This window comes from Rissa tridactyla, chromosome Z (genome assembly GCF_028500815.1).
Source record: "Rissa tridactyla isolate bRisTri1 chromosome Z, bRisTri1.patW.cur.20221130, whole genome shotgun sequence".
Taxonomy (NCBI): domain Eukaryota; kingdom Metazoa; phylum Chordata; class Aves; order Charadriiformes; family Laridae; genus Rissa; species Rissa tridactyla.
Genome location: NC_071497.1, coordinates 86,952,206 through 86,979,974, shown reverse-complemented (window position 1 = coordinate 86,979,974; position 27,769 = coordinate 86,952,206). Strand labels below are relative to the sequence as shown.

The following is a 27,769-nucleotide window of genomic DNA, read 5'->3' as shown; positions in this document are numbered from 1 at the left end:
GGCCGGGGCGGGGAGCGGGCGCGGCGGGCGGCGCCTGCGCCTTGCGGTGCATGCCGGGCTACCCGTTCCCGCCGTGACGCTGCAGATAGCAGGCCGGTTCTACCGCCGCTGCCGCCCCTCAGTGCGGGCCTTGGCCGCCCGGTGAGGATGGTGGGGGTGAAGGTGATCGCGAACGACACCGAGTTCCAGCCCGAGCTCAGCGCTGCCGGCTCCCGCCTGGCCGTGGTGAAGTTCACTATGCGGGGGTGAGTGAGGGCGGCATGCGGGCTCCCGGTTCCCCTCGCAGGTGGGCAGGGGCGACGCGGGGAGCGCCCCGGGGCGGCGTCCGCCGCCCCGGGGCGCTCCCCGCGTCGCCCCTGCCGCCATGTCCCTTACCGCGGCCTCCTTCCCGCTGAGGCGGTGGAGAGCGGGAGCGGGCCCTGGCCCACCGGGAGGCGTCTCCCCGCCGCCCCGGCCTGGGGCTGAGGAGGCTCCCCGGCGCTGAGGAGACTCCCTGGGGCCGAGAGAACCGCTGTGGGGCCTTGAGGGGCTTGGGTGTTTTCATTTATTTCTGAGGCGAGGCACAGCTTCAAACTTGAGAAGTGCAGTTAGGCAGCGAAGTGCTGTATCATTTTGGTCCCTGGCCAGCTGCCGCGGGTAAGAGCTGTGAATTAATTGGAGGTTTTTTCAGCGTTAGTGACGCTCCTTATCTGCTGGATATGGATATAGCCACAGCATCAGAATGGTATTTCCTATTGCTGGTGTTAAATTCACCTTCTTGCAGCGGAGCCAACTTCCCCTGCCCTCTGGACCTGTCACTCTGCAGGTGCGCTGAGGAGATGGGGTGCTGCACTGGCTGGAAGTCCAGTTGCAGGTCAGGAGGGCACAGGCAACTGCAACTTGCTTGTTTTCTGTTAAAAACATCTTCTGCCTTAATAAAACATAGCTGTATCCCCACCCTTCTTGCCCAGGGCAAGCAGGTGTTCTTTTTTCCCCTATTTAGCAGGGATTTGAAGTACAACTGTGGTGTAGTCTGGATGAACTGGTGACCAATGGAAATCTCAGCAATTCAGTTACTCACAGTAATCTGCGGAATTAGGGAGAATAGTGATAGTGTTGGAGGTCCTGGGCTTCACAGTGCACCTCGCTGTTGTCAGATCCTCGCTCTTCATGCCTATACTCTTTCCTCATCTTTCCACCCCTTATTTATATGTACAGTTGAACCATTCCACTTCCAATGGCTGTTTGGAGCCCAAAAGAATTGGGGTCTAATGTTGTGAAAGAGCCGGTGAGAGGTGTTGTATTTGGGTAGAAGAGGCCACAAGAATTACAAGCTGTGTGTCTGAGTGGGTACTGAAAACAGCTTTGATATAAACGCATCTGATGTCTGATTGCTGCTGCTTAGTTGTGTTTTTAGGTAAGTCAACTTCACCCGTAGCTGCAGAGGGGTTGGTGAGCTCAGTAATACTTTGTACATGTGTGCCCAGGAAAATGTTTTGGTTAGAGACCATCCAATGTACTAGGTTCCAGTTAGATTAATGTTTGGATGTCTTAGCGGATAAATATCTGCGAGTTTGCCTTGCTATGCTGCTGGTCTGTGCTGGTTTCCAGCTGTGTGTATTGGCACAGCTCTCTGGTTTAGGTACGGCCTAGGTGGATATGCTGTTGGAGGGAGTTTCCGCGGGGATTTTCTTGCTGTTTCGCTTTTTAATTGTTTCTTTTACAGCAAGCTCAGTTGTGAGAGTATTCATTTGCAGGAATGGTTGTGTCTGTACACTTCATATATGCCAGCAAAGGTATAATAATAAAAAAATACATATTTTCAGCCCAGGTGATACAGTTATGTCAGCAGAAGTCAGGTCTGTTCCACCAGGATCAAAAAGTATGGTAGTAACTGGTTACAGTTGTAGTAAGTGAGATTTAACATAGGAAGAATTTTATGATTCCTGCTAAAGGTTTGATACGTTATTGCTGTTAAGTATTTCAAGTCATATTTAGTGTAGATACTGTTGTTTCACAGCAGGCAATGTGGAGTGCTAGTACTAGTTTTCTGTGAAAAGTATTTTTTGCTGTTTCAGGAAAAGCAGGCAACTCTTTGCCCTCCCTTATGTCCCTTTGATTAGCAGGATTTTGGCTTGCGGTAAAAGATGCAGGAGCTAAACCCATTAGATGAAAATACGAAGTTAGTATTAATTAATAGGTGAAGCTAATCATGTAACATTGAAGCTGTCTGAGGAAGTGGGAATTAACACTTCATAATGTGTTTCTAAATGTCATTCTTAATTGTATCACCAGGATTGCTCACCATCTGTCAGCCAGGTAGGAAGGTTATTTTTGTGTGTACCAGGGATATCAGTAAGAAGATAAATGTGCTAATTCTATTTGGGGCGGACATTTTTCAAAAAAAGATTGAGTTAACTTAAACTGTATTTTGTTTTCACAGATGTGGCCCTTGTTTAAGGATAGCCCCAGCTTTCAATGCTCTGAGTAACAAATATCCCCAGGCAACTTTTTTGGAAGTAGATGTACATCAGTGCCAGGTTGGTATTCGAAAACGTATTTTCAGTTGTAAGAAAAAGAGCAGAAAATGCGGTGAATGAGAAACTTGAAGAAAAACTGTTCAGACAGTACACCAAGAGTAGTATCCTGTGGCTGTTCACACGTTTGGTGAATCACAAGTAGCCGTATTGTGAAATTCTCAAAATCAGATATGCACAAAGATGTGAAGAAACAACACTTTTATTTTGAAAAGTATTCTTGGAGTTGTGATATCCTTCATTTAAGCAGTGTAGAAACAGTTTAACAGTTCTTGCTGCTTGTACTATTTAGATAATACCACTAAACGCAGAACATAGCACCAGTACGAATAAAAAAGAGTAAGTCTTTCCAAACAAGTATTGGCATAATTATTGAGCAAAATGAAAAATGCAATAAACTGATCTGATTAGTGGGACGAGATTCCTGTCAAGTACTACTCAGCTGTTTTTAACAGACAACAGTGTTGCAAATGAGCTATTGATTGACTTAAGGGTTGTTAACAAAAATTAACAATGGTATGTTGAAAGCAAGTGTCTTGAATTACTACAAATTATAATGGAGAGAGAGGAGTTTAAAAGTGGTAGCAATGTTTGCAAATGACAGTAAATTATGGAAAGTTTTGGGGAAAGCTACTGTGGGTGCCTAACAGGTATGAGTACAGGTGGAAATCAAGTGGAACTCGCCTTTCACAGCAGCAGGCTGCAATTCCTGGGTGTGCATGAATGTGGCTTGGGAGAGGAAGGACTGCTGGCGTAAAGAAAGCTTGTAAAATAAAAGTATTAAATTAAGCCGTCCTCCACTTTCAAGAGGAAGTGGGTGATAAGATTTTTATGGTGTACCAACAAATCTACTGCCAATGTGAAGTCTGTTCAAAAAATGCCTAAATGTGTAAAGGTTTAGGAGGATCTGAAGAATTTAAATGCATTTAAAATCGAGTTAAAGCTGTTTATAAAATAACAAATATTGTTTGTGATGATTGAGGTGATGTAGCTTGATTAATATCTTGTGTGTGCATTCTCATCCAGGTGAAGCAAGCTAATGTTTCTGGCTGATATTGGTAATACTCTGTTAGGTAACACTTATAACTAATTTATGCATTCTAGGGAACAGCTGCTACCAATAATATATCAGCAACGCCGACATTTCTGTTTTTCCGAAACAAAGTGCGAATCGACCAATATCAAGGAGCAGATGCTGTAGGCTTAGAAGAAAAAATTAAACAGCACCTGGAGAATGATCCTGGAAACAGTGAAGATACAGATATCCCAAAAGGATACGTATGTATCTCTTAAGATGTCTTTGGTTGGTTTGTTTGCATAACTTGAACATTTAAAAAATACCTCTTGCTTTTTAAACGTACCCTAAGCCAAATAATACTACTTTAATCAAAACTGCAAGTTCCCCATGGCTTTGAGAAGATCGATTGTCTGGGTTTCCTTCTTCAGATAAAATTTTAAAATTAACATGTATATATTTAGTAAGTATGGTTATGGAATTGTAAAATGTTTTAAGAAAAATCTCCATGCATAGCCCTCAGTCATGAAAATAATTAATTTCATGTTTGGGGATGAACTTTTTGCTTGGGATGAACTTACTCTGCTTCTTTCCTCTTTTCAGACATCCCAATTGTCTTCTCAAAATGTTTTTTAAAGTGTAAAAACATCCACAGGAAAAGACATTGTTAGACATGGCCATCAAAAATGTTGAAAAGTTGCTCTGGTTTTCCTTAAGAAATCTTCTCTTACTTATGTGGTGGTAGGGTCATTTAGGTTTTTCTTTTTTTTTTTTTCCTTGCTTCCTACCCCTTCTTTAATCCTCTTTATCTCTTTTGAAAAAAAAAAAAAAAAGAGAGGCAGAGATTCTGTTGCCAAAGGAATTAACCTTCACAACAGTTCAGCTCCATCTTCCTCTATAGCAGCTTGCCTGAAAATAGGATGCCTTTGGCAGGGTGTTTTTAGATAAACAATATCTTGTGATATATTTTCTTCTGCCTAATTGCTAATGTTTACACAAGTGGATGGTACAACAAAATGTTCTCTCTAGATTTCTTCTTGCCTGTAAAAGCATGGCAAGGATATAAAAATATATAAAGTAAAAACTACATCACAGGAATATTTGGAAAAGATTATGTGCCTGGTCTGAGTGGCGTACAAGAATTGCTTCTTGCTGACTGTGAATTTGCTTTCAATTTAATGCTCAATGCGCATCATTTCGCTTCTGTAGGGGCACTGCCTATCACTCCAGTAATTGCTGATCAGGCATTTGCAAATAATGTAAACTAAGTAAATAACTTACAACTTTGTAGTAATTTGTAAAAAAGAAAAGCGAACACTTCTAAATGTATGTTCTCAGACTGAATGTTTTTTAAACCTTGCATCAAAATCTCTCATAACTAAAACTTTATTTTAAAATTTTTTCAAAGAATTTTAAAGTTGTATTCATGAACAATTTTTTTGTATCATTGTGTGATTTGCCCATGTCTTCTAGATAAACCAGATCTTTGTAGGGATGCTTGAATTTTTGGCCAAAACTTCAATAATAGAGCAATCTGTTTAGGAATATTGGTGCTCCCAGGAAATGATTTTCACCGTGTTCTGCGTGTTTCCCTGTTACTTCAAGGCAATTGTGCGTTACGAATCATAAGCCTGTCTGACAGCTGTACTAACAAACACATGTAAATGAGAACTCTGATGTGACAAAACACTCTCCTAGAGCTGTCCTCTTAGGTGGTATTCTCCAAGCAACCCTCGGTGTAATATTACTCCTTAAATGCGATTGTCTATTGTTCTACTCCAAGTCTAAACACAGTGATGTGGTGTAGTACCTTTCACCTAAATCGTACGTCACAGTTCAGTGCTTAGCTAGTTGCTGTAGTGCATGTGTTACTTTGCGTTAACAAATCCAATACGTTAAACTTAGCTGTGATGAGTTATCTCTAGAACCCCAAATTATGTTGTTAAATGCAAAACCAGGCTTTTTGGAGGTTAAGTATTTTAAATTCATAACTGACCATATCCTATCAGGCAGATATAAGCAGGGCGCAAATCCAGCTGAGTATTCCTCACTTAACTAAACTGCAGGGGACAGGTAGCTTGAAGTTCTAGCAGTTCAGCTACTTGCTAACTGTTCCATGGCATGCATTGCGCTTCACTTTACATATGAACGCTTACTTTTATAATTATTGTGAAATCCTCTGTGGAACTATGGGAATGTCAAAAGATGAAGGTTCAGCTTATTAGCTTCGCAGTCCAAAACACACTAAAAGTCATTCAGGTAGCAATCGCAGGTCTGCTTAGATTGGTTTTGAGATGAACGCACCATCTTCTATTTAAAGTTAATCTTGTAGGAGATGGTGTCTTATCCCTATGAACCACATCCTGAGTATGTTCAGGGCTGTATGAGCCAAGCAGGAATTCCATTTGACCTGTAGGTAGTAGGCTGAAATGCCATTTTAGGATATCCTTGACCCAGACTGGACTGCTGTTGGCTCTAGGAAAGCATCCTCATGGCAGCTGTGTGTTCCTTCTCATACCTTGTGCCTCTACTGGGCACAGGAGTCACAAGCTAAGCCTTCATTTGGATGTTGGGAGGGGAATGAGTATTTTTTGCTCAGAATAACATAGTTGTAAGAGCTAAGGGAAGTGGGATATGGGAAATGAGTTGTTTTCTCTCAACAGCCCGTTTTCGGATTCTGTTTATATCGTGAAGCTATAGCCTGAGTTGTAGTGTGTAGTAATCTTTGAGCTGGCGTGTGCTTTTCTCTTTCCAAGAGTGGTATATTATTGTTTGGGACCTAATATATGCCTTTGTGAAGGGTATTTTGGGTTGTCATCCTAAAAGTTCCTTTAGTTTTTTTGTGTCTGGACTGTTCAATGACTGTACATTGATCTCGAGTTTGTACTTTTACCGTGTGAGATGCTGATACTGTGTCTTCAGGCCTTAAAATATGAAATACTTGATTTTTAGCCTGGCTTACTGTGCTTCCGTTGGACTTGGTTTACTTTAGTTGCAGGCAAAAAACACTGGTTATCTGGAAATGGATAGAGATTATTCTGTCTCTGCAATAATACCAACTTTTAAATGGTTGAGGCTTGGAGCATGGATAGCGGTCTGTTTTAATCTGAGAATGTGTATATGTTAAAGCTTTTAGTTGGACCCTATACAAAAGAGCTGAGCAATAAAACAAATGGAGAAACAAGTAAAATAAGACTAGCTTTGCATATAAAGCCTGGTAAGAACTATAGTGGTGATCTTTTAATTTGTTCTGCAGTATATAGTATATTTTTGGGGAGGCCCGTTTCTCTTTGTCTTTTTTTTTTTTCTGTGAAGTTGATGATGGCTCCAGCCTAATGTCAGTTAGTCTGTGTCATGGTGTGACTTACTATGCTGTAGTCTGAAAATTCACCCTGTGCCCAATTTCTTATTCTCAGAATGGCAAGCACGTGTTCCAGGCGTGTGGGATTTTGCATGGAGGGGAAAAATGTTGTTCAGTTATGAACAGGACACATCTGAGTACTGTAGTATTTGTCATTTTTGTTTGTAATGTCTTTTGATGTAAACCCCTGAGGTTTTCTGTGTGTCTTGTTATTTTAATCTGTTGAATGAAGAATTTCATTCATTCCAACGCTTACTAATCCCAGATGAGTTCATGGTGCACTTATGCGCTCGGCAATGCTCTTGCTTTTACTTTCAGATGGATTTAATGCCATTTATCAATAAAGCCGGCTGTGAATGTCTTAATGAGAGTGATGAGCATGGATTTGATAATTGTTTACGTAAAGACTCTACCTACTTGGAATCAGACTGTGATGAGCAGGTACAGTAGATATCGTTAAGTGAGATATTTTCAGTGATGGTCTGGTCTGCAAGCATTTTTTTTTTTAAGAACTTGCCTACTTTTTATGGTAGTGTAAGTAAGAGTGGGAGAAGGTAGTAGGATGTAAGTAAAATTAGTATACAAAGGTTGTTGTAGCATTTACAGTTTCACATCCCTCTATGTATGGAAAAAATTCTAAGCAGAGTAGCATTTGCTCGTACTTTAAAGAGACAGACTAGTGCACGTGTGGAATATTGTGAAAGTAAGTACTTAATTTTATTTCGAAGCTCAGACTTATTTCTAGGTAATTATTGTGCTATGCTTGTGTTTAAGGATGAAGAAAACAATATTTAACGGGAACTTTTTTCTCCGCAGCTGCTTATTACTGTAGCTTTTAGTCAGCCTGTCAAGCTTTATTCTATGAAACTTCAGGGGCCAGATAATGGTGAGTGAAGTGTCTGTTTAATCATATCTTTGAAACCAAAGCTTTGCCCACGTTTAGATGAATTTTCTAAAAATGACACTCTTGTCCCTAGAACCTTTTATCTTCTGAGAATCCCATGGTAGCTTCAGTGCATTTGTTGTAAATGAGTTACATAACAAATGATCTCATTAATCTTTCACTGACCTCATGCATGGGTATTTGGTATGATGGGCTATAAGTATTTACTATAGTTTGATATGCTGCAAAGAGAAAATTACATTTAATTCAAGAATTAATGTGCGAGCTACCAAAAGGCATAGCATAGTAACTCAGTTCACATTATTAAATGGCATAAAATGTTCGGGTGTTATGTGACACAACAAAACTATCATTTTTAGACTTTTTATTGGATTTTTTCTGGAATTCTGTCCCTGACAAGTAGACGAGTAGTACAGTTTTGGATGTCCTTCAGTGTTCAGGGTAGTGATGTAGGATTGGCAGACAAGACACTAGAACTATAGAAGCTCCTGCCTTCCTTGAGTGATACCTAGAGACTGTGATAAACGAGGGCTTCTCAAGCAGTGTTTTGAAAATATGCTTAAACGATGCAATACCACTCCTATATTTTAACACAGGGCAAGGTCCAAAGTACATAAAAATCTTTATCAACCTTCCTCGATCTATGGATTTTGAAGAAGCAGAAAGAAGTGAACCAACTCAAGCCCTGGAGCTGACACCAGATGATATTAAAGAAGATGGTATTATCCAGCTTCGCTATGTAAAATTTCAGAATGTTAACAGTGTAACTGTAAGTAAAGTTTCTGTACTGAGGTCTGTGCAGGTTGAAAACTTCATAGGCTTGTAAAGCAGTGTGCATGTTTGATTTCATTGCAAATGTTCCTAGTTTCTCTCTGCTGATTGCCTAACTGCATGTTTATGCTAAAAGTATTTTGGGAATCTGAGGTGAGACAAAGCCATGTGTGTGCAATGTCTATTTTGACCTCGTATGAGACATAAGGTTCACTTTCACCTCTCCATGAGCTGGTGTGCTGTTTAATGCACCTTGTGTTTTTACTAAGGTACCTTCTTGAAAGGCATCTTGTCTTCGCTTGAAGAGCTGAGGAGACAGGAATCCAGTCTCTCAGTAATCTGATTGCAGAAATAACAGATTTCTCTGAGTATCAAGTGTAGTACTTGCCATGTCTTTAAACTCAGTACCCGCTCTCTGAGGGTTCTTAAATGCTGTAATCAAAGCACCTTTGTCTTTTAATGAGCTCTCTCATTCTCTTGCTCTAAGAGACTTTACACAGATTTCACATAGGCTTTCTGACTCTTATGTGCAGGTGCGGTTTCTTCTCTCCCATTTTAAAAATACAGGTTGTAGTGCAATGTGTGTGATGACTAAATTGACCTGGGAAATGCTTTATGCTTGGCATCATCCTGGTTTCCTTGTTTCCTGCGGTATTGTGTGAAACTGTTTTTCCAGTATGATCCCTGAATTCTTTTCTGTGGAGATGCTTTTTGTGGCCTGAATTTTGCATTTGCAAATGGATGGACTTACATTTGATTGAATTAAGCTATATTTTAGTGGGCTGGCCACAGAAATCACCAGCTTATATCAGTTACAGGTAACCCCAAAACGTCAATCCACCCTCAATCTCTTCATCACAATTTTTCTTCTATAAAAAGGTTTCTGGGTAACTTCTAAATTACTGTTTGTGGACTGCATTTTAGGTCAGTCGGCTACTTTCATGTTTAGTCATGGTTTACTAGCAATTATTTTAAATGTAATGAACCTAAAAAACTTCCTTTTCATATCTGTTATTTCTGTGGAGTTATCCTTTGCAATCAACTTTATCCTCCCCCAAATGAAATGGTGATCGGTCACAAAGGCTTATATTCTACAAAGCTGTGCTGACAAGTACAAGTTACGTATTTGTTCTTTAATAAAATCCCATGTCAGCTTTAGACAAGGATGATGTGCAAACACCAGACAAGTGATAAGGTGATTAAATAGATGTTCTGCTTGTTTGCATTCTTTGCATGTGGGCACTGCAGTAGCGCTCCCCTAGTTTCCTAGCTAAACCTGGATTCTTTATTGAAGACCTCCTGAAAATGAGATGGCCAGTCATCTTGTCCACCACCTGGCTTTTCAGTGTGGGTGATGAAGTTCTGCTCGCTTACAGTGTCCTGTGGATAAAAATCTTGTATTTGGTTCCTAATGAACTGGAGGAGGCATAGTTGTCAAATACACAAATTGTGCTGCTTTTCTGCCATGTATAATCAGAAATACTTATTGAACATTTGCATGTCAGTATTAGCAAGTTCATACTTCATTTATACGTATCACTGCTAGGTTTGTTAGTTAACTTACCTGGTTTTTTAATTAGTAATTCTATACCCTGTAATTTCAAATCCATATAACTGATACCTCATGCTGGTTTTCCACGTTTGTGTGCTTCTCTTCATTACTGCTACTTCAGTGGCATTTGTTTTTCTCTATACTTGTTAAACTTTTCATATCATTGCTGAGACAGAACCTCTGCACAAATTGCATTTCACCTCTGTTTGACAAAAGTCGGTCTTTGACACGTTTTTTTGGTTGTCTTTGTCTGAAGAGTACTTTCTTCAGCATTTCAACCCTCTCTTTCCACGCATCTTGTTTGTATAGGAAAATATATGGTCTTCCAACTACAGGGAAGCCTCTCGGAGGGGTGAATGTCTGCACTGGTTTAGATCAGTGATCCATCTTGCTTATCACGCGCTTGCAAGCATCCGGTGTTGTCACACAAAAATGTCTAAGTATAGGGCAGGCACGTAGTGATTCGTATGTACCTTCCAGCGTTTGGTGGTCTGTGGCACAGGCAATTTCGGGGCCAGAATGCGCATCTTCATAGATACTGGCTATGGCTTGTGGAAAGTGCCTGATCTGTGCTGTCCCTTGCCCGGCTGTTGTCCTCCTTCCCCTTTTTTTCCCCCCTCTGCTCCTGATGCCACTGTTTGCTTGCTTTCTCATCCTCTTTTCTCCATGCTCACAATAAAGTGTGGAAAGATCCACGAAGACCTCATTGCTCTTCTAACACAAAAGTTCCTTACTAATACTGCTTCATGCAGAAAATTCTTCTTTCATTTGTCCACTTTACAAAGTGTAGTGGTTCCAGCTGTGATTCCTTAGTTCATATTTCAAAAAAAACTGGTGTTTGTCTGAAACCCTAAGATAGCTTCATAGATCTAGTATTCATGCTCTAAAACACACAATTATGCAGACTGTAGTAGTAAACTGCATGTGAATAGTCTTAGGAGCTTCAGCAAGCATGCTTAAATTGACATTTAACTTCAAGTCAGATTCCAGTGAATAGTGAATTTTGGTTTCTTAGATCCTGTTTTTGCTTGCTGAGTGTGGTCTTGGGTCAGAAGCGGAAGCTGGGAAAATCCAAGCTTTGTGGGTTTAACAAATTAACAGGAAAGTAATAGCATTCTATTTAACCATTATCTAAAATAAGAGGACAGTAGCTTCTCTAAATGTTATAGAGGCTTTTATAGTTGGAAAGACTGTTAATTTGGTTAGTTCAAAAATTTTGTGTGCCTGATGTTTCATGTATTAGTTCAGGGATGGACTGTTTAACCCTTATGTTTGGTGTGTTTTCTTTAGTTGTTTGTCCAATCCAATCACGGTGATGAAGAGACAACAAGAATTACGTACTTCACGTTTATTGGAACTCCAGTCCAAGCAACAAATATGAATGACTTCAAGCGAGTGAGTCCTCTTTCGTAAAAGCACTTTTGAATGTTTTAAACTGACTCAAAAATGGGTTGGGGGAACAAATACAATTGGTTGTTGCTACAGTTCCACAATGTAGTTTTGGCATCCAAAAGAAAATGTGTAGCTTTATCTTATGGATCTTTGGTCTTGCTTACAAGTTTTAGTTCATCAACTTTTTAAAAATAACTGGTAAGACTGTATGTGTGAAAACTTGAGGGGTTGCCAAGTTATATACACTATAGGTAACATTGGATTTTTTTGACAGCTGTGAGATTTATGTCTTGATTTCGAAACTTGCTTTCTGACGGTTTTCAAGAAGTAGAGAAGCAATTGCATATACAAGTTAAACACACTCGTGATTGACTTCTGCTTTGAAAGATTTATTCACTGGGCAACATTAAGCTTGAGATCTGAAAAATATTTGATCCTAAGTGTCTTATATTTAACATATATGCTTTATAAAGAGGAAATGAAGCAAACAACTTGTTACAGTATGACTTTAGACACTAGTGCTGAACAATAAGGTACTCTCAATTCTTGATTTTTTTTTTTTGAGAATGTGAAATGGGTTTAAGAGGATTGAAACTTCTAAGCTACTTACAGCTTTTTCAAAATGTAGTAAGTCTTTTTAAAATAAACTGCTTTAAAACTTAGTAGCCTTTGTAAAAGGACAAATACTTCTGTAACACCAGCCTACAAACTACTATGTGGGTGACCAATAACATCAAAAGCACCACAGAATTTATTATAAAAATTACCTGTACCTTCAGAAGATTAACAACACTAACACTCACCAACATGTCGTGTACTTGAAACTTTTAACATCAAAACCTGGTCTTAACTTCTACATGTAAAACATAATATCTTTGTGGATAATTATTAAGCTAATAAATAAAAGTTTACAGATTTTGCTGCCTTTCAATGAAACTTCAAGTCATTGAAAAAGTTTTCCTATTCCTAATGTACTAAAACCAACTGGATATCAATTGCAGACCTTCCTAATATAGCACTTCCAGTTCTCCTAAAATGAGAAGTATGTTAATTGATTTACAATCTGCTTACATTTTTTGGTTTATATGGCTTTTCTGTCAGTACTTACGGTATTAGGGCATCCCCTGCAATGAGTTGTGCAATTGCTACTTTAATATTGTTAATCTGCGGTACTTTCTGGTATCTTTGTGAGGGGGTGGGACTCTGACTCAGTACTTGATCTCTGTCTCGCTTTCAGTTCTCTGTGAACTAAGTTAGTTTTGCTTTCAAAAGCACTGAAAGTTTATTGTCAATAAGTGCACTCTTTAAACCTGATCTTCTGATTGTTTAAGTACTATTTTATTTTTTTTAATTGATGATCCCGATTGAGGTGCACTTGGTAAAGCAATTCAGGTTTTTTTGTGGAATGTTCCATGGGTTTGAGACTAGTGTTGAGCCTGCACAACATGTATTTTTCCAGTTGCATGGACAAAGTGTTAGTTTGGTGGACACAGGACCGAATTAGACTGAAGCTGCCTGCTGTAACACTCTGAGCTGCAGGCAGTGTGTGTTTGTGTGGGGAGTGGGGTTTTTAATTCACACCTGCTGTCACACAGCCCTACAAAGGCATTAAAAATAGCATGGGTCTCCAGGCGTCTCGGCCCTCTGCTGTAGTTAGAGTGGATTTACAGCTATCTTTCAGTTCTAGATGCAGTGTGGATGCTTGGAAGCTGCTGTAGGGCCTGGTAAATACTATGCCAGTTAACAGTTTCCTTAAAGTTCGCAGGTGTGTGTCTTGGCACCATCAAGGAGTGTGCCCTTGTATCTTGTGACATCCATTTGAATGGAAGGGGAGGTGAACAAACCTACGAGACTATGTATACACCAGTCCCACGGTGTTAGCATTGTGCTGGGAATGTCAGGATGTTAAGGAACTGGTCAGAACAGCCTTGAATGGAGGAGCAGGCGTTACGGGGTTATGAAGTGGCTAATCCTGTCTCAACTCAGATGCTCCTCAACACTATATGTAGTATTCCTGCTTTGCTTCCTGAACATGTAGTTTTAATATTAGGCTGTTAAAATATTTCATCATAACAAATGGGATGGGTAGTCTGGCAGAGTTGCAGTGCTCTTAGAATTTTGTTTCCTTTCTTCCAGTGATCCTGTCAGTTACAAAACCTTAATATAGCGTTGGGCATTAATTATATTTAGGCTTGCAGATTAACTGGGAAACCTTATTTTTCTTCTCATTTCCTTGAGTAGTTACCCACACTACTCCTCACTGCTTTCGTCTGTCTCACTCCCTCATCTCACTTTGTCTCTACTGCTCATGTTCTTCTTCTAATTATAATAGAAATAGTATTGTGATACGATTAACAAGATGAGGGAATGCTTTTTTTTAACCCTGAGTTTGAGAAGTGTTTGTAAGAAATCTGTTAAATATATTATTTGAAGGGCTTGAATTAAGAAGCAGACATGAATGTGATTCCAGTTACGTTTTTATGATTGATCACGTTGTTGCTCAGTTGATTGTATGCATGCTCAGTTGATTGTATGCACGTTCAGTTTCAGAGTAAAAAAAAAAAAAAAACCACCAAACAACCACATTGGTTTGAATGACTTCTCCTAAGGACCAGACTAATGTATTTTGCTTCCCAACTTGGATGGGATCTGAAGGTATGCTTAGTTACAGCAGCTTACTGCTCAGCAGTTGATGATCAAGGTGCATACCTGCAGCTCCTGTGTCCTTCAGACACTCAAGGAAAACTCATAGTAGCTTGTGTAGTGCTCTGCTAACAGCAACAGGGCTGTAAGAAGAACTATCTCGTCTTGATCAGGGAGTCAGTTCATGTGTTTAATATAAATGAAGCATTGTTTCTGTTAATTATGCTATCAAATCCAAAGCTAAAATTCATCTACTCTGAAAAATAACAGGAGCACTAAGCAGGTGTAGTTAAGTCAGTCCTTCATTAGTAATTTTGGCCTCAAATTAGTTTGGACATACATAGAATCACAGAACAGCCCAGGTTGGAAGGAACCCTTAGAAGATCACCTAGTCCAGCTTTTCATGGGAAAGGGAGCCTAGATGAGAATATCTAGCACCTTCTCCGATGCTATCTTGAAAACCTCCAGCAACTGGGACTGCCACGTGCCTGCAGAAGTTGTTCCAGTATTGACCGGGCTCACTAAAAAATTTCTCTGATTTTATTGCATGTAGTTGGTATTGCTGGACTGAGTGAGTAAACTTATAAAATCTGCTTTCACACTTGTTTTAATATCTTGTGTGTATCCTGCTCCTTGCACAACTTTATTTTTAACCTCTGGGGAGGAGGGAAGTCTTCGGAGTGGCAGAAGAGAGGGACAGAAATACTTCTTGGCCATGCAAGGCCTGACTTAAGGTATAACTGGTCATGGAAAGTGGTACAGTAGACTGTATTTGAGATTTACTTCCAATGCACAAAGACATTTCTTAGTTGGACTGCTTTGTTGGGCACACAGCTAAAAGTGTAGAGTAAAGGTGCAAGTTCTGTTTCTTACTGTCGACTGATAGCTTAGTATTAGGGAGGTTCTAGTGAATCTTGTCGTGAACTTGTAAACGTGCTTTTGTTTTTGGAAGAGCATGCAACTGTTGATGTCCAGTACAGTTCTCGTTTATTTCTGGTATTAATGAATAAAACATACTGCTGCTCAGTTTGGAGGTTGGGGCGTAGATGAATAGTGACAGGTTGTTGGGATATGTTTTTATGTCCCCTCTTGAATGAAGGCTTTCTTTCTACTCAGAACTACTTATTTGCACTACATGCTGCTGCTTTTTTTCTTGTAACATTTTGTTTGTTTGTTTTTCAGCTTAACTTCCCATTTCTAAAGAACTAAAAAGGCAGAAGAAATTAAAAAGTAATAATAAGATTGAAGTGGTCTTGCACTACTCCCTTCCTTGCTCCCTCTGCTCATCTAGCATCTCTTTCACCCTTTCCACAATCTCAGCGCTGATGCAAGAGCAGCTTTCTCTGCACCTTCTACCATCAGGAGCAGCCTTCTCTACCTTCTGACTCATCAACTCATCTTTCCCCTCCACTCCCTGCTCCAAATCTTAACCTTATGCACTTCTCTTTACCTTTCAGTCTTACCAAACTGTTGTCCCACTGTTAACCTGAACTTGAGGTTTTAAAGGCATGCATGCTATGCAGTACTCTTCCAAATTATTTTCTGTAATTGATTTTTCAGCCTGTATTGAATTTTGTAAAGCTGTTTGAGATGCAGCTTGTGAAATGCTCTGCCAAGACTTGACTTTTTTTAATATCTTAGTGGAGATTAGCGTTCTTCTTTGTTGTGACCCTTCAATATGTAGTACGTAGCCAGAACGGGCTGCAAGGTACTACTCTCTATTGTCCCTCTAGTGGCACTGGGCACCTGCTCAGGGAAGACACAGTGAGGAGTTGGTGAGTGTTTGTACATATGTGGCCTGATTAGGGCTCTCCAGCAGCATCCTAATAATTTTACTTGCTTGACCTTGTTTAAAGAAAAAAAAAAAACAAACACAAAAAGCCAACCCAAAACAAACCCCCCAAAATAAAACCAACTGTGTTCCAGAAGGTTCAGTAATAGTCTTTCCAGTCCTACTTTTGGTAATGAACCGTAGAGTTGGTTGTGGTTCTGTTGCTGTCAGGCTCTGGAGTAATGCTTGTGAAAAAACCCAAATGATTGGAAAAAAGCCTGCTCCAAAACCGTGATCTTTTCTGTGGGAACTACAGGCTGTAACCACTCCCTTAGAATGCACTGGATGGCAGTTGTTTCTGTAGAAGGAAGGCAAATGGATCTACTTCCAAGAAAAGAATAATGCCAGTTGTTTGGTTTAAGTTTAAATAGCCTGTTCCTTTTTGGGACGGTGGAGTGGGATAGTCAGAAAATGGGTTTCTTTGACCTGTGATGACAAAATATCCATATTGGTGTGATTGATTTTCGCAGATAATACACATGGGCGAGTTGTCAATTTCTGCCTCAGACTGGTACAGCAATATTTTTTCATTGATGTTCCACACTTGCTAACACCTAATCTTTAAGCTTTTAACTGTGTTTTTTCTTTTTCTTTTTTCTTTTTTTCTTAATCTGTGTGTGAACACAGTTTGGTGCTTTGAAAACGCACAAAGAATAAATATTGCTTCTTGACATGTTTAACTGTATTTTTTTTTAACTTGATTAATTGGATCTTAATGCAAGTGATTGGGCTTTTGATTTTTTTTTTTTTTCTTCTTTCTTCACATTGTCGGATTGGAATTTTCCTGACCTTAAGCATTAGGTTGAATTTACAGCTTGGTGAAATGCTCCTGGTCAAGGGTGCAAATGGTCTTTAAAAGTACTTTTCATCAGTAGATCTCAGTTACTTTGTGATGGTGATAACTCCGCTGACCAAAAGCAGCCGGGTAGTGAAAAATTCTCCCTCTTGAAGTTTGACAAGAAATGAAAAAAGGGGAAGGGATTCTGAAGAATACTTCCAGGGTCCATGAGTCTTCCCTAGTTCAGGGCTGTGGGGGTTTGGGGTTTTTTGCTTGTTTTGTTTTTCCCCCTAGTTCCATTATTTCACTGTTGACCGTATGAATTTTGTGGGATATATTGTCTCTTAACTGCAGAGGTAATTAACACCTACAGGTTTGCTATAGCAGTCAATTGGCTAGAATACAAGAAAGGTTTTACGCCTTCATTTTCAGCATTATTATAACAGGAAATTCTGTGCTCCATTAGTGTAATCTTCGAATCTCTGTTCATGTGAATTCTGGCTACATCTTCTCAGAGCCGTAAGTGCTGCGCTCTGGTTAGATGGAAATGAAGTGGGATTTAGTGCCTTGCCCAAGCTCCCTCCTGAAGTCTTAAACTTTAAGATCTATTTTCTTTTTACTTTGGTTTGGCTTATAAATGGATATTTTTTTCAAGGGTCTGCAAGAGCACTAGAATTATGCCTGAAACCTTTCAGAAAAGTGACTAAAATGGCATCATTTTCTACTCTGAGGATTTTGTGTTGAGTTCCCTTAACGAAGGGGCCTGGATACCCTTCTGCAGTGAACCACGCTAACTTTAACTCTGCGTAGCAGTATCTAGAGTGCTGGAGTTACGCTTGCTGTTGGCTCGCAGATGGACTCACCAAAGTGGTGGCAGTGGTGATCTTCTCTGAAAAGGGAAGTGCTAAGCTGCCTCTGATTCCAGGTGGAGTTTGCAGAATTGGAGATTGGAAGGAGACTTGGTAAGGAATAATGTTTTGAGGAGGAATAAGTGAAAATCAGGTGACTTTCAGATTTCTTTATAGGTTTGAGCTGCATTCTAAGGCAAATGCTCTCAGTGAGGTACATGGATGCCAAGGGAAATGAACAAACTTAGATTTGAGCACCCAGTGGTTCTCTTCCCACTATAATATTTTATATAGTGGATTGAGGTTGAGTGCTTGGTATGTAACACATAGCTTCTTAAGTGTGGTCTGGTCTGTTGCAGTTACAGCCTTCTAACTCTTCTCAAAATGTGCCTGATGTTTGCTGTCTGTATGAGTACCAAAGATAAGGTTTCTTGTGTGTCTTGCATCCCTCTTAACCGTTCAGAGGGATTCACAGTTTCTGCAAGTGCTACAGTAATGCATGCTTAAATGCATTGATTTTGTTGAAAATTCAGTTGCACTTGTTTATTTTGAGACTGACTTTAAAAAAATACTTGGCAGAACTTTTTTGGTTAAACGTTCTTCTTGGGTTTTGTCTCTTATCAGGTAGTTGGCAAAAAAGGAGAGAGCCACTAGGACGCAAAAGACACTGGAAGGCCTTATCGCAATCAGAGATCTTCACTTTTATCTACAACTCCTGGATAATTGCTTGACCATAACCAGAGACTGTCAATCTGTTCATTTAATGCCATTACCAATAAATCATTGCTTTTGTTGAGATGGAGTTTCCCTAGTGTGTTTCTGTTGTAATCCTCGTACATGTATTTGTAAATAAAATTCATTACTTTTGCCAAGTTTAATTTTGTTATTCTAGTAACTGTGACTCTTCCCTTCTTCCATTTAAGCTTCAAAACTCCACTGGCTTATCTTTGGAAACGGAGACATAACATAGCTTGCGCTTGTTCAGAGAGTTTGAAATGTCAAACGTAAGTAAAACATGGATGGCCTTCAGAGAGCATCTAAAGATAAAATCCGAGCTATTTTGTTGTTAGACCGAGTGAAGCTAGGATCATTGTTTGCACAAAATACTGATATTTCTCACATAGAAATAACTTCACCTGTTTGGGAATTTTCCATTTCCCTCCCCACCTCAAAAAGCATAGGAGGAGGAAGTGTGTTTTAAGTTACCATTCCATTAACCCGCAGGTTTGTCACAAACGGCGTGCTGGTGCGAGCTGTTCACACTGACAGTTCTTGAGTCTTTTGGAAGTGTTTGGCTTTTATTAGAAAATAATGACCTCATTTTCCAGGCAGACTCTAGCAAGCTGTGCAGTTACGGGGATTCAGATGTTTGTGCACCCCACCTTAACGTAGATTACTTATTTCTCTCATGGGGTGTTTTTTCCTCTCTCTGGATATCTTGATAAGGAAATGTTTAGTGCAGATATTAATTTTACATCTTAATTGGAATTCTTATACTACTTTGGTAAATTTTCTTGGAAGCGTGCCCTAAGTAATCTTAATAAGTGGGGCATTGATCAGCACCATATACATAAAATACCGTATAAATTCCCGGTAAAACTTGCTAAGTGTTTTAATTGGCATAATTAATTTCTTTGTAAAGTTAAATTTGGTACAATTCTAATTACCATAAATCCCAGTAAGGCTTAAATCCTGCCTTAATTGGCATTCCTTCCTTGAACGCAGTAGGGTGGTTCTCTTCTGCCTTGGCAGACGTGTGTGTTAATACCAAGTTAACTTTCTGTTCCCATAAATATTTTTTTCTTAACGGAAAACTGGGGATCGTCTAGAAAAATGGTCTTTCTGGGAGGCACTGTGTCACTGCGCGCTCCAGGGTACTCCTCTCCCTGCGTTACCGTCACTGGCGTGCGATGGTGATGATAACTTGATTTCTTTCATACTTCCTTAATGTTTTGCTTCGGTGGGGGGTGGCAGGCATGTAACGCACTGTATATAGGATATAAATCATTTTTAAATATAACTGAGGGCAATATGAATAACTGTTCCTGTTTATAATTTTGTACACTGATTACCTTTTGGGTTATTGTTTAAGTGCCTCATCTTAAGTATTGCTTACCTCATAATATTTATACCTGAGAGATTTGATAACCTAGTGATTCTCATCTTTGTAAAAGATTAGTCAAATTTATATTGTTTATGAGACTCTTCCGTGATTTCCTTGGTTGCATGATGCGTACCTTCCCTAATGATACTCTGTACATAGATCTAAATAAATGTTTAGAGGTAACTGTCACACGTTTCACTTAATGGAGAATGGGGTAGAATTATGCGCAAGGAGCTAAAAATCACAACCCTGGAGTGATGGTGCAGCGCTGTCTGTGAAGTGGCGTTACCGGTATGTGGCGTTCCCAGGAGCGCGGGGATCCCACGTGGATCCCGCAGGACGCGTGCTTGCCGTGCAGCTGCTGGGCGCGGGGCTTCTGAGTCTTGTTCTTGATGGGAAAAGCCCTGTTGAGAAGTCGATCTGTTTGATAACTGAGCAGGAGCCCGAAAAGGGGACCGCGATGCTGCTGGTGTTTGATACTGCTGAGGCTGGGATAACTGAGACTTGGTACTGGCCCAAGCTGCCAGTGCTCGCTGTCGTTGGGTTAGATCAGTTCCCTGCTCAGTTCACTGCTTTTTATGTATCCTAAGGCTGGCGCTCGTTTGGGACAGGCGAGTGAAATAAGCTGTTGCAGTGTTCAGAACTCTCGCCCAGCTGTGCCACGCGTGTGCAGAATTATTTACGCGCTTTGTTGCGCAAGCAAGGTCCTGTCCCCTTGGTCCCCTTCACCCGCCCGCTGCTTTGTTTCTGGCAAAGGTTGAACTTTCAGAGAAACGCTGAAAATCTGTGGGTGCGCGTGTACTTTACAGCAAATGTCCTCGTCCGACTGGTAGCTTAGAGAGTAGTTTTGGCTGGCATCTCCTCTCGCTCCTGTCGTGGTGTCAGGCTGGTCGGGAGGTTTGCTCGGTGTCTCTGGATGCCCAAAGGCTCTCTAGTCGTGGGGCTCCCCAGGACTGAGTGTGTTGGCTGGGGTGTGGGGTTGGGGACTGTGTAATAATTACTCTGCAGTGCAATGCCTTAATTAGATGTGCTGAAAAGGCTGGGAAGGGGGACTTGAGTTGGCGGCAGATACTGGGCGCCTTTGGTGTAGGCTTGTCCCTGCTTTATGGTACTTGTGTACTGAGATTGATAAGGATATACTGCCCGAGAGCTGCTGGGCTTCATCAAAAGCCTGCCAGAGAGAGCAAATACGGCACTAGGGAAGTTGTTTATTTTCATGTTTATAGTCCTCAATGTTTTTACTTCTGATAAGAGTTTGAGGTAGTGGAAGACTAACCTCTGAATATCACTTGGCTTCTACACGAATGGAGAAAGCAGAAGAAGCCGTAATGGTTAGAAGCTAAAGCCTGGAAAAGGGCTTGTGGTCGAGGGGGTACATCTTTAATCTGCCCAATTCCTTCCAAATACCACGTGTCCTGCTTCTGTCGTCATTTTGGCTAGCTGAAGATGCTTGTGAGGTTTTGTAGGCAGTAGGAGAGCTAACATGAGATGTCCTCTTAAACGTGGGGAGGGGGAAACCCAGAGTGTGGTCACAGGCGATAAAGAGGCAGGACTGGGTGGACTCTTCCTCCTCCTCCTCCTTCTCCTCCTCAGCTGGGCGTTGCGGGGCTGGAGCCACGGAATGGCTCAGAGGCGGAATGGGTAGGCGAGGAAGCCAGGGCTGCTTCTGCGGACATGGTGCTTTATTTTAGATATAGTATTTAAAGTACTTTATATGTACAAGGAACGTCAGAGGTAATAAAATGAGAGAAGACTTCCAGCGTCCAAAGGGTTACCAACCCGCAGCAAACCCCACTTTTGAAAAGTTATAGGTTTTTTTTATTCTATAACAGCCAGTTTGTAACTGGATTTAGAAGAGAATTTTTGGGATATGCCAACAAAATGCCTAGGTACTGACTGAAATATCGGCACTTTGCATAGGGTAAAATTCACTTGTGTTGGGGACCGTGGGTATTTATCCCTGCATTTAATTCCTAGCCTAGTTTGGCGTGAACTTTAGCGTGTTCTGTGCATCTTAACTATTCACTTCTGAGTTTCTTAAAGATTTTACTCTCTGATGATATCAAATATATCTTTTCCGGTGGCGGAAACATTGAAGGCTCTTTTTCACTTGGGTATTTCTTGATAAAGTGTCTTCCTTCATGCCGTGCGTTTTTGCATGCACTGAAAATAAAGTGGCTTGTTCTAGGCGTAATTCTCAAAACAAGCACTTATTTTAAAGTTCAGGAGAGCATTCCCCTGCTTGATGCCAATGTGTTGCAAAGGTGGTTTGGAATATACAAGTAGGTGTAAATTTATTTGCAATATTTTTTTAAAGTACTTTACTTAACTTGTTTTACTGATGTCAGAATGCTGGTTTTTATCAGAAAGTTGAGGAGGATAGAATAAATAAATACCGAAATTACCTTTCTGAGTATGGAATCTTGCTAAAAACATGTTTAAATTGCGCGATAAGGTCGTATTTTTTGTAAAGCTGTGTTGACTGGCATTAACCATAGTCCTGCCTTTTGATTATCTTTTGGTAATCTTCAAATTTGTGTTGTTTTGGTGTTTTTCTTTGCATCGGGACTGATGTCGAAGCAACCTCTACTTCATTGGCCTTGAATATTGGCAGAATTTTGAAAGTTTTTCACTTCTTGATTTTTTTTTTTTTGTTTTTCTTCATTGAAATGCGGGGTGTTGCTGAAGCAAGCTGAGCGAGGGTGCGCCGATAAGGCCCCGCAGCACTGTTTGAATGTACGTGTCGATGAGACGTTGCTTGAACGCAGCCACCTAAGGGCCGTGGCTGGCTCCGGTGAGACCTTACTGGTTCGCGCCTAATTCTGGGTGGATACTGTTTCCCTAAGCTGAAGTGGCTACAGCTTTCTTATAACGGCTGACCTTTTTTAAAGGTTAAAAGACAGTTTATTTTTTTTCTTCTTGGAATTCTGTTTGGAGAAGCGGAATATTCTGCAGAAAACGCTTTCTTTGCAGAAAACCCCGTTTTCCCTGGAGCCCCTTTAGGGACTGGAAGGGGCTCCAAGGCCTCCCCGGAGCCTTCTCTTCTCCAGGCTGAATCCTCCCCAGCCGCCCTCGGTCCCGCCGTCCGTGTCGCCGACAGAGGCGACATCCACCGGCCGCGGCCGTGCCGGGGGTGGCGGGTCCCCGCCGGGCGCTGCCGCCCGCCGCCAGCAGGGGGCGCTGCCGGCCCGGCGGAGCGCGCGCGGGGGGCGGGGGACAGGCGTGGGACAAACGGACAGAAAATGGGCAAAACCCGCAAAAACCGGGCAAAAAAGCGGAGGGTGGCGGTGTCGGGGGCCGTCGGGCCGCGGAGGGGGAGCGGGGCGCAGCGCTGAGGTCTCGGCAGTCGCCCCCCCCGCCCTCCCCCTGTTGGAGTTTGGGGCTGGGAAAGAGGAGAAGGGAGAAACCAATCCGCAGCAATTAAAAAAATTAAGTGAGTGCGAAAGGCAGAAGAACCTGCCTCGGTGTGCAGCGGAGTAACTTCAAGGGAAAGTTTAACGAGCCCCCCCCAGCTGTGGCAGAGGGGCACAAGGCAGCTGCATGGGGGACCCCAAAGTGTCCCCTCTCCGTTCCCCGGCTTCTGCGTTCCTGGGAATGTCCCCCCTGGAGAGGGGCGCCAGGGGAGGGCGGGTGACTGGCCTAGTGCCCTATGAAGAGTCTGTTTGCATGTATAATTAAAAAAAAAAAAAAAGCTTCATTTGGATTATGGTAAACACTAGTTTATGCAAGATGACCAAATTAAAAAAAAAAAAAAAAAAAGTTGAAAGTACTCAAAATTAGCACTTCATTCTCAGATTGAAAAATACCATCTGAAGCAGGGTCAGGAGAAGTCAGGAGGTGGCTTGGTGTCCTCTTAGGCTTGTGCTGAGCTCGCGTTCCTCTTGCGTTCGCTTGGAACGGCAGAGCGCTGCAAAGGTTTAGGTGATTAAGTTCAATTAATCACGCTACCTTAAAATATATAATCTGAACCTTGCATGTTCTGGAACCTTGCAGGTGTGAAATTTGCTAGGCAATTTGTTGCGTTTTGCACCAGTTCGGTGTTTCCTTTCCCCACCACCTCACGTGGCTGGATGTGAATGCTTTAAAAAAAAAAGAAAAAAAAAAAAAAAAAAAGGACCCGAACCCACCCCATAAAGTGAGCGTGCAGGGGCAATGCTGCTGGGAGCTGCGCAGAAACCAACCTCTGGAACAAGCGCTGGGCTCCGTCCTTGCACTGTGCGCTGAGTGACGCCCGGTGCCGGTCATCGGTGTGCCAGGGTTTGCAGAGAGATTGTCCTTGCCCATCTTCTCCCTGGAAATATTACTCTTGTGTTCTTATGCCAGAATATGGAGTTGGTGGTCGGGCAGATATTTGCCAAAATGATTTTTCCCTGATAAAACGTGTTCTATCTTTTGTCGTTCATTTCCAGAGGGCTGCAGAATTGTGCAGGGACAGAGAAAAATAACCTGATTTCAGTAGCAGAGGGGTTTGGCCATATTTAATTTAGTAGAAAGCTGAGTTTTAATCCAACAGAAGCTATCGCAATTAATCCTTCCCTTGGTGGCCACTTGTCCAGCCTGAGCAACTTGCCCCGAAGTTCTGCGGATGCCTCCTGCAGCTTGTATGGAAGCGCCGGTGGAGTCGGGAGCCATCGCTGCTGTTAGCCATCAGGTACGGCTCTTCTCAGTGACAATGCGGTTATCAATGCGACTTGATCATTGTTTAATCGGGTCGTGATTAACTGAAGGGTACTATCTGCAATGGATGTGAGCGCATGTGTGCACTGATGCCAAGGCGAGCATGTACACAACCAGCGCCGCAAAAATGCCCTCCATCAGAAATGACGCTATTTAAGATTAAATTTGTAAAACTCAGTCTAGACAATGCACAACTGTAAGAGGATGCACGTTACAGGAGTTTTAAAATGTCGCCCATAGTCCTACGCTGGCTACTAACGGTGCTGAGGAATCTGCAGCTGTCTGTGTTGGATGTGAGCAGAACCAGTCCTCGGAGAGAGGGAAATGGCAGGAACTGCCTCTAACTATTGTGATCTACAAGATTATCCCATTAATCATATTTGTCTCTGGGAGTACCTTAGTTCTAACTCCAAGTGTTGTTTTTCCCTTGGTGCGTCACATGCAGAAAAGGCTCTAATTGAAAACAATGCGGAGCCGAAATCGCGCTGCTGGTAAATGCGTGCTGGGTCCTGGCTGCTGCGGGAAGCGGGGCGGATGGCACACACTGGCACCCAGCCGCGGGCACCGCCAGCCTCCCTCCACACCTCTAAAACCTTATTTTTCCTTTGAATGTTGCCGGTGTTCTCAGTGTACAGACGGGGCTGACGCTGCTGTTCCCAGAGAGAGAAGGACGCGGTGCAGGAGGGGGAGACGGCAGAGATGCTTTCGGCAGGGCCTGCCTTCTGCGCGGGGGTGAAAACAGTGGGAGATATAGGTAAATCTAGGGAAATCCTCAAAATTCCAGCACCCAGGTAAATCTATGGAAGTCCTCAAAGCTGCGGCGCGCCGAGGGCCAGGACTGCTGTCAGTGAGGGGATGTTGAGTAGCCCCGGCTCTGCTACCCTCGTATTTCCTTTCAGCTGCTGTAGCAGCTACATTTGATCCTGGAAATTTCCTCTCCGTTTGGAGACGTGAGAAGGAGAGTAAATCAAATGTATCTGGTTAAAAGCTTAACTTGTATGATTTTGCATATCTGTGTTGTTTTGAATTAATTCACCTAAAATTCAGAGGTATTTGAACTATGTGTCTCTACTAGGCACTCTGACAGACTGTCTAATTGTTTTTTCAAATTCAGGTCTGTGACTGCCAGAGTGAACCTACAAGAGGATGGATTGCCCAAACCCCAGCTGCTGCTGCAGGACCCTCTGGCGAGAATGTTGGGGGGGAAATAACTTGGCTTTTGTTTACCAGCCGGCGTCTCTGGTTCCAGCAGGCCCCCGCAAGACGGACGGCGTAATCCTGACATCTCCTCCGAAGGAGACAATTCCGATGGCAGGTACCTAACTCGCCCTGGTACCCACGGCAGGGTGGGGAAGATCTCCCCGGGCTCCCAGCAGCGCCTGCCCGGCCCCAGTGCTGCCTGCCGGGGTGTCCCAGGCTGTCCAAGGGATGCTGCCGGGGTTGGCTTTGGAATTCCATCAGAGAAGGGAAAGGTGTTCCTTGCCTTGGTCAAGCAGGAAAACTCTCGGTTGTGGTGGTGTTGCTCCCAGCACTCAAAAATGGAGTTAGAGGTACTCCCTAGAAAGCAATAGGCTGATAAATAATAGGTAACAGTTAAAACCCACGTGCTCTGTTGTATTTGGCCCTGTCTCTTAGCAGACACTGTGTCGGTGCCTCACTCCACACACCGGCCCCTTCCCCTGAAAGGATGTGCTTGTGGGGACGCCTGGCCCCGCCAGGTCCCATCCCAGCGGCTCTTCCTGCTGCCAGCGAGCTCTTCGTCCAGCTCGGCCCAGCATCAGGCCACCTCTGAGACGGGTTCCCAACAAAATGTGGTCAGTGGGGCCGGGCAGGTGCCTGTGTCACTGTGGCATGGCATCAGTCTGTTCTTGGCTGAATCCAGCCAAAAACCACCAAACTCCGCAACCTCCTCTTTCTACTGCCACTTCCTATTCCCAAGCCCAAGTTCTTCTAACATAAGTCAGCTTTTCCTTTCCTCAAAATCAGCAAAATGAAAATGAATTTGGTACATACGTGTGAGTCTGTGAAGAGCAGGGTGCTTGCGTGGTGCTGGGACAACAGGTCCCACACGTACTGCCCGACGCAGGGAGCTCTGCTGGGGTGACCCCCTGCAGCTGTTGGGGACCGTACAGGGACAGTTACGGGGAGCTCAGGGCCTCGGGTCGCAAGGAGGAACTGAAGCAAGAGCTGATGGCAATTCTGGTGCAACCTCAATAATCTGCTCCCTTGGATGCGAATGTGGCGCCTGTGTACGTATACGTATATACACGCACACATCTATACCCATGTTTATGTGTGTATAATATAGATAAAAAATAAAAATCCCTATGGTCAAATTACAGAAATATTTTAGAGTTCTAAATAAACCTAAATGCATTCAGTACATAACATGAGTTGGTAATCTTTATCAGACCCTGTTAATCGCAGTTAAGCATTATTTTGGAAGCCTGTGTCTCGGGGCTGCATCAGGTCTGAGTTCTGCCTGAGCCGGAATTCTGCTTCGTCTTGAGGTTCCTGACAGAATATACCGAATGGGTAGGAAAAAACAAGTGTTTTGGAACAGCGACGTGCCCTGTTGGGTCTGCGGGGGTACCTGCCTGCCCCTGCTGCCTGCTGTGTTCTCTTTCTCAGAGCGAAGTGTCCAGCTGGAAAGGCTTCAGCGGTTCAGGAGGGCCTTGGCCATGGCACCTTCAACATCAAACGGGTGGAACGTGGACCCCTTTCCAGGCGTAGGTACGTCTGCAGTACACGGTTGAGGCTGTTGTGTGTCTTTTACCTTGGCGTGTGAACGTGTCTCCTCTTATTTTTCACTCTTTCCCTCTCCTCTAAGTTTTCTATGTCCTTGTTTCTAGAAGCGTTACGTGAAAATGGCAGCAAGGAAGCTTGCTGAAGGGCCTGACATCATGCCGTGACCCACCTGCAGAGCCAGCGGCAGTTCGGACCCTGCAGGTGAGCTCCTGGTCATTCCTGTTTTAACCCGAGTGCCGATACACACAGGTACAGGGGCACATCAAAGAATAATGGGGTCCGTTTTGCACTCTCCATAGAACCCTGCCTTTTACCTCTTGCTCGAGGCTCTCTGTTTCCCCACGGCCTGACGGGAAGCCCTGACTGTGGCTGCTCTGAGCCCCTCCTGTCCCAGCCCCGCGGGTCTCGCTGTGGTAAAAAGCCTCCTCACTTGGGGATGTAAAAGGATCTGGTGGGGTCCAGAAGCAGGACAGCAGAAGAGGCCTTGGTGTAACTCGAACTGTGCTCGAGTTACAGACCCTGCTCTGCTTCCCTTGCGCTTGCCGTTCCCCACCGCTCTGGTGGGCTTGATGCTCAGGTAGAAGGAGCGGCTGGAGTTCGTCCTGTAGATGTTGCGTGAGCTGCCGGGG

The 27,769-nt window shown here is 42.6% G+C and overlaps 1 protein-coding gene across 7 annotated transcripts; it reads left to right on the top strand.

Annotated features, from left to right (window-relative positions):
- The first annotated feature begins 26 nt into the window (after positions 1-26).
- Positions 27-27,341, top strand: LOC128902435 (thioredoxin-like protein 1). Of its 7 annotated transcripts, none has more exons than XR_008463790.1 (10): positions 27-245; positions 2,423-2,519; positions 3,621-3,794; positions 7,211-7,333; positions 7,709-7,778; positions 8,393-8,565; positions 11,410-11,514; positions 25,507-25,707; positions 27,024-27,125; positions 27,245-27,341. XR_008463790.1 is itself a non-coding variant. In XM_054185453.1 (9 exons), the coding sequence occupies exons 1-9, from the start codon at positions 148-150 to the stop codon at positions 18,237-18,239; spliced, it is 885 nt and encodes a 294-aa protein (XP_054041428.1). In that variant the 5' UTR covers positions 28-147; the 3' UTR covers positions 18,240-18,489. The 7 variants fall into 7 exon arrangements, 4 of the variants coding, with proteins under 4 accessions (XP_054041427.1, XP_054041428.1, XP_054041430.1 ...); XR_008463791.1 differs by lacking the exons at positions 25,507-25,707; positions 27,024-27,125; positions 27,245-27,341 and adding exons at positions 15,337-15,384; positions 16,456-16,496; positions 18,236-18,489 and having other exon boundaries at positions 28-245; XR_008463792.1 differs by lacking the exons at positions 25,507-25,707; positions 27,024-27,125; positions 27,245-27,341 and adding exons at positions 17,419-17,725; positions 18,236-18,489 and having other exon boundaries at positions 28-245.
- The last annotated feature ends 428 nt before the right edge of the window (positions 27,342-27,769 follow it).

What these genes read in the sequence shown, in the direction of transcription:
- LOC128902435 (XM_054185452.1), top strand. Translation starts at nt 148, where the DNA reads ATGGTGGGGGTGAAGGTGATCGCGAACGACACCGAGTTCCAGCCCGAG. An exon ending in GTGAAGTTCACTATGCGGGG is followed by an intron (nt 246 to 2,422) that starts GTGAGTGAGGGC and finishes TTGTTTTCACAG; the next exon opens with ATGTGGCCCTTGTTTAAGGA. An exon ending in AATCAGACTGTGATGAGCAG is followed by an intron (nt 7,334 to 7,708) that starts GTACAGTAGATA and finishes TTTTCTCCGCAG; the next exon opens with CTGCTTATTACTGTAGCTTT.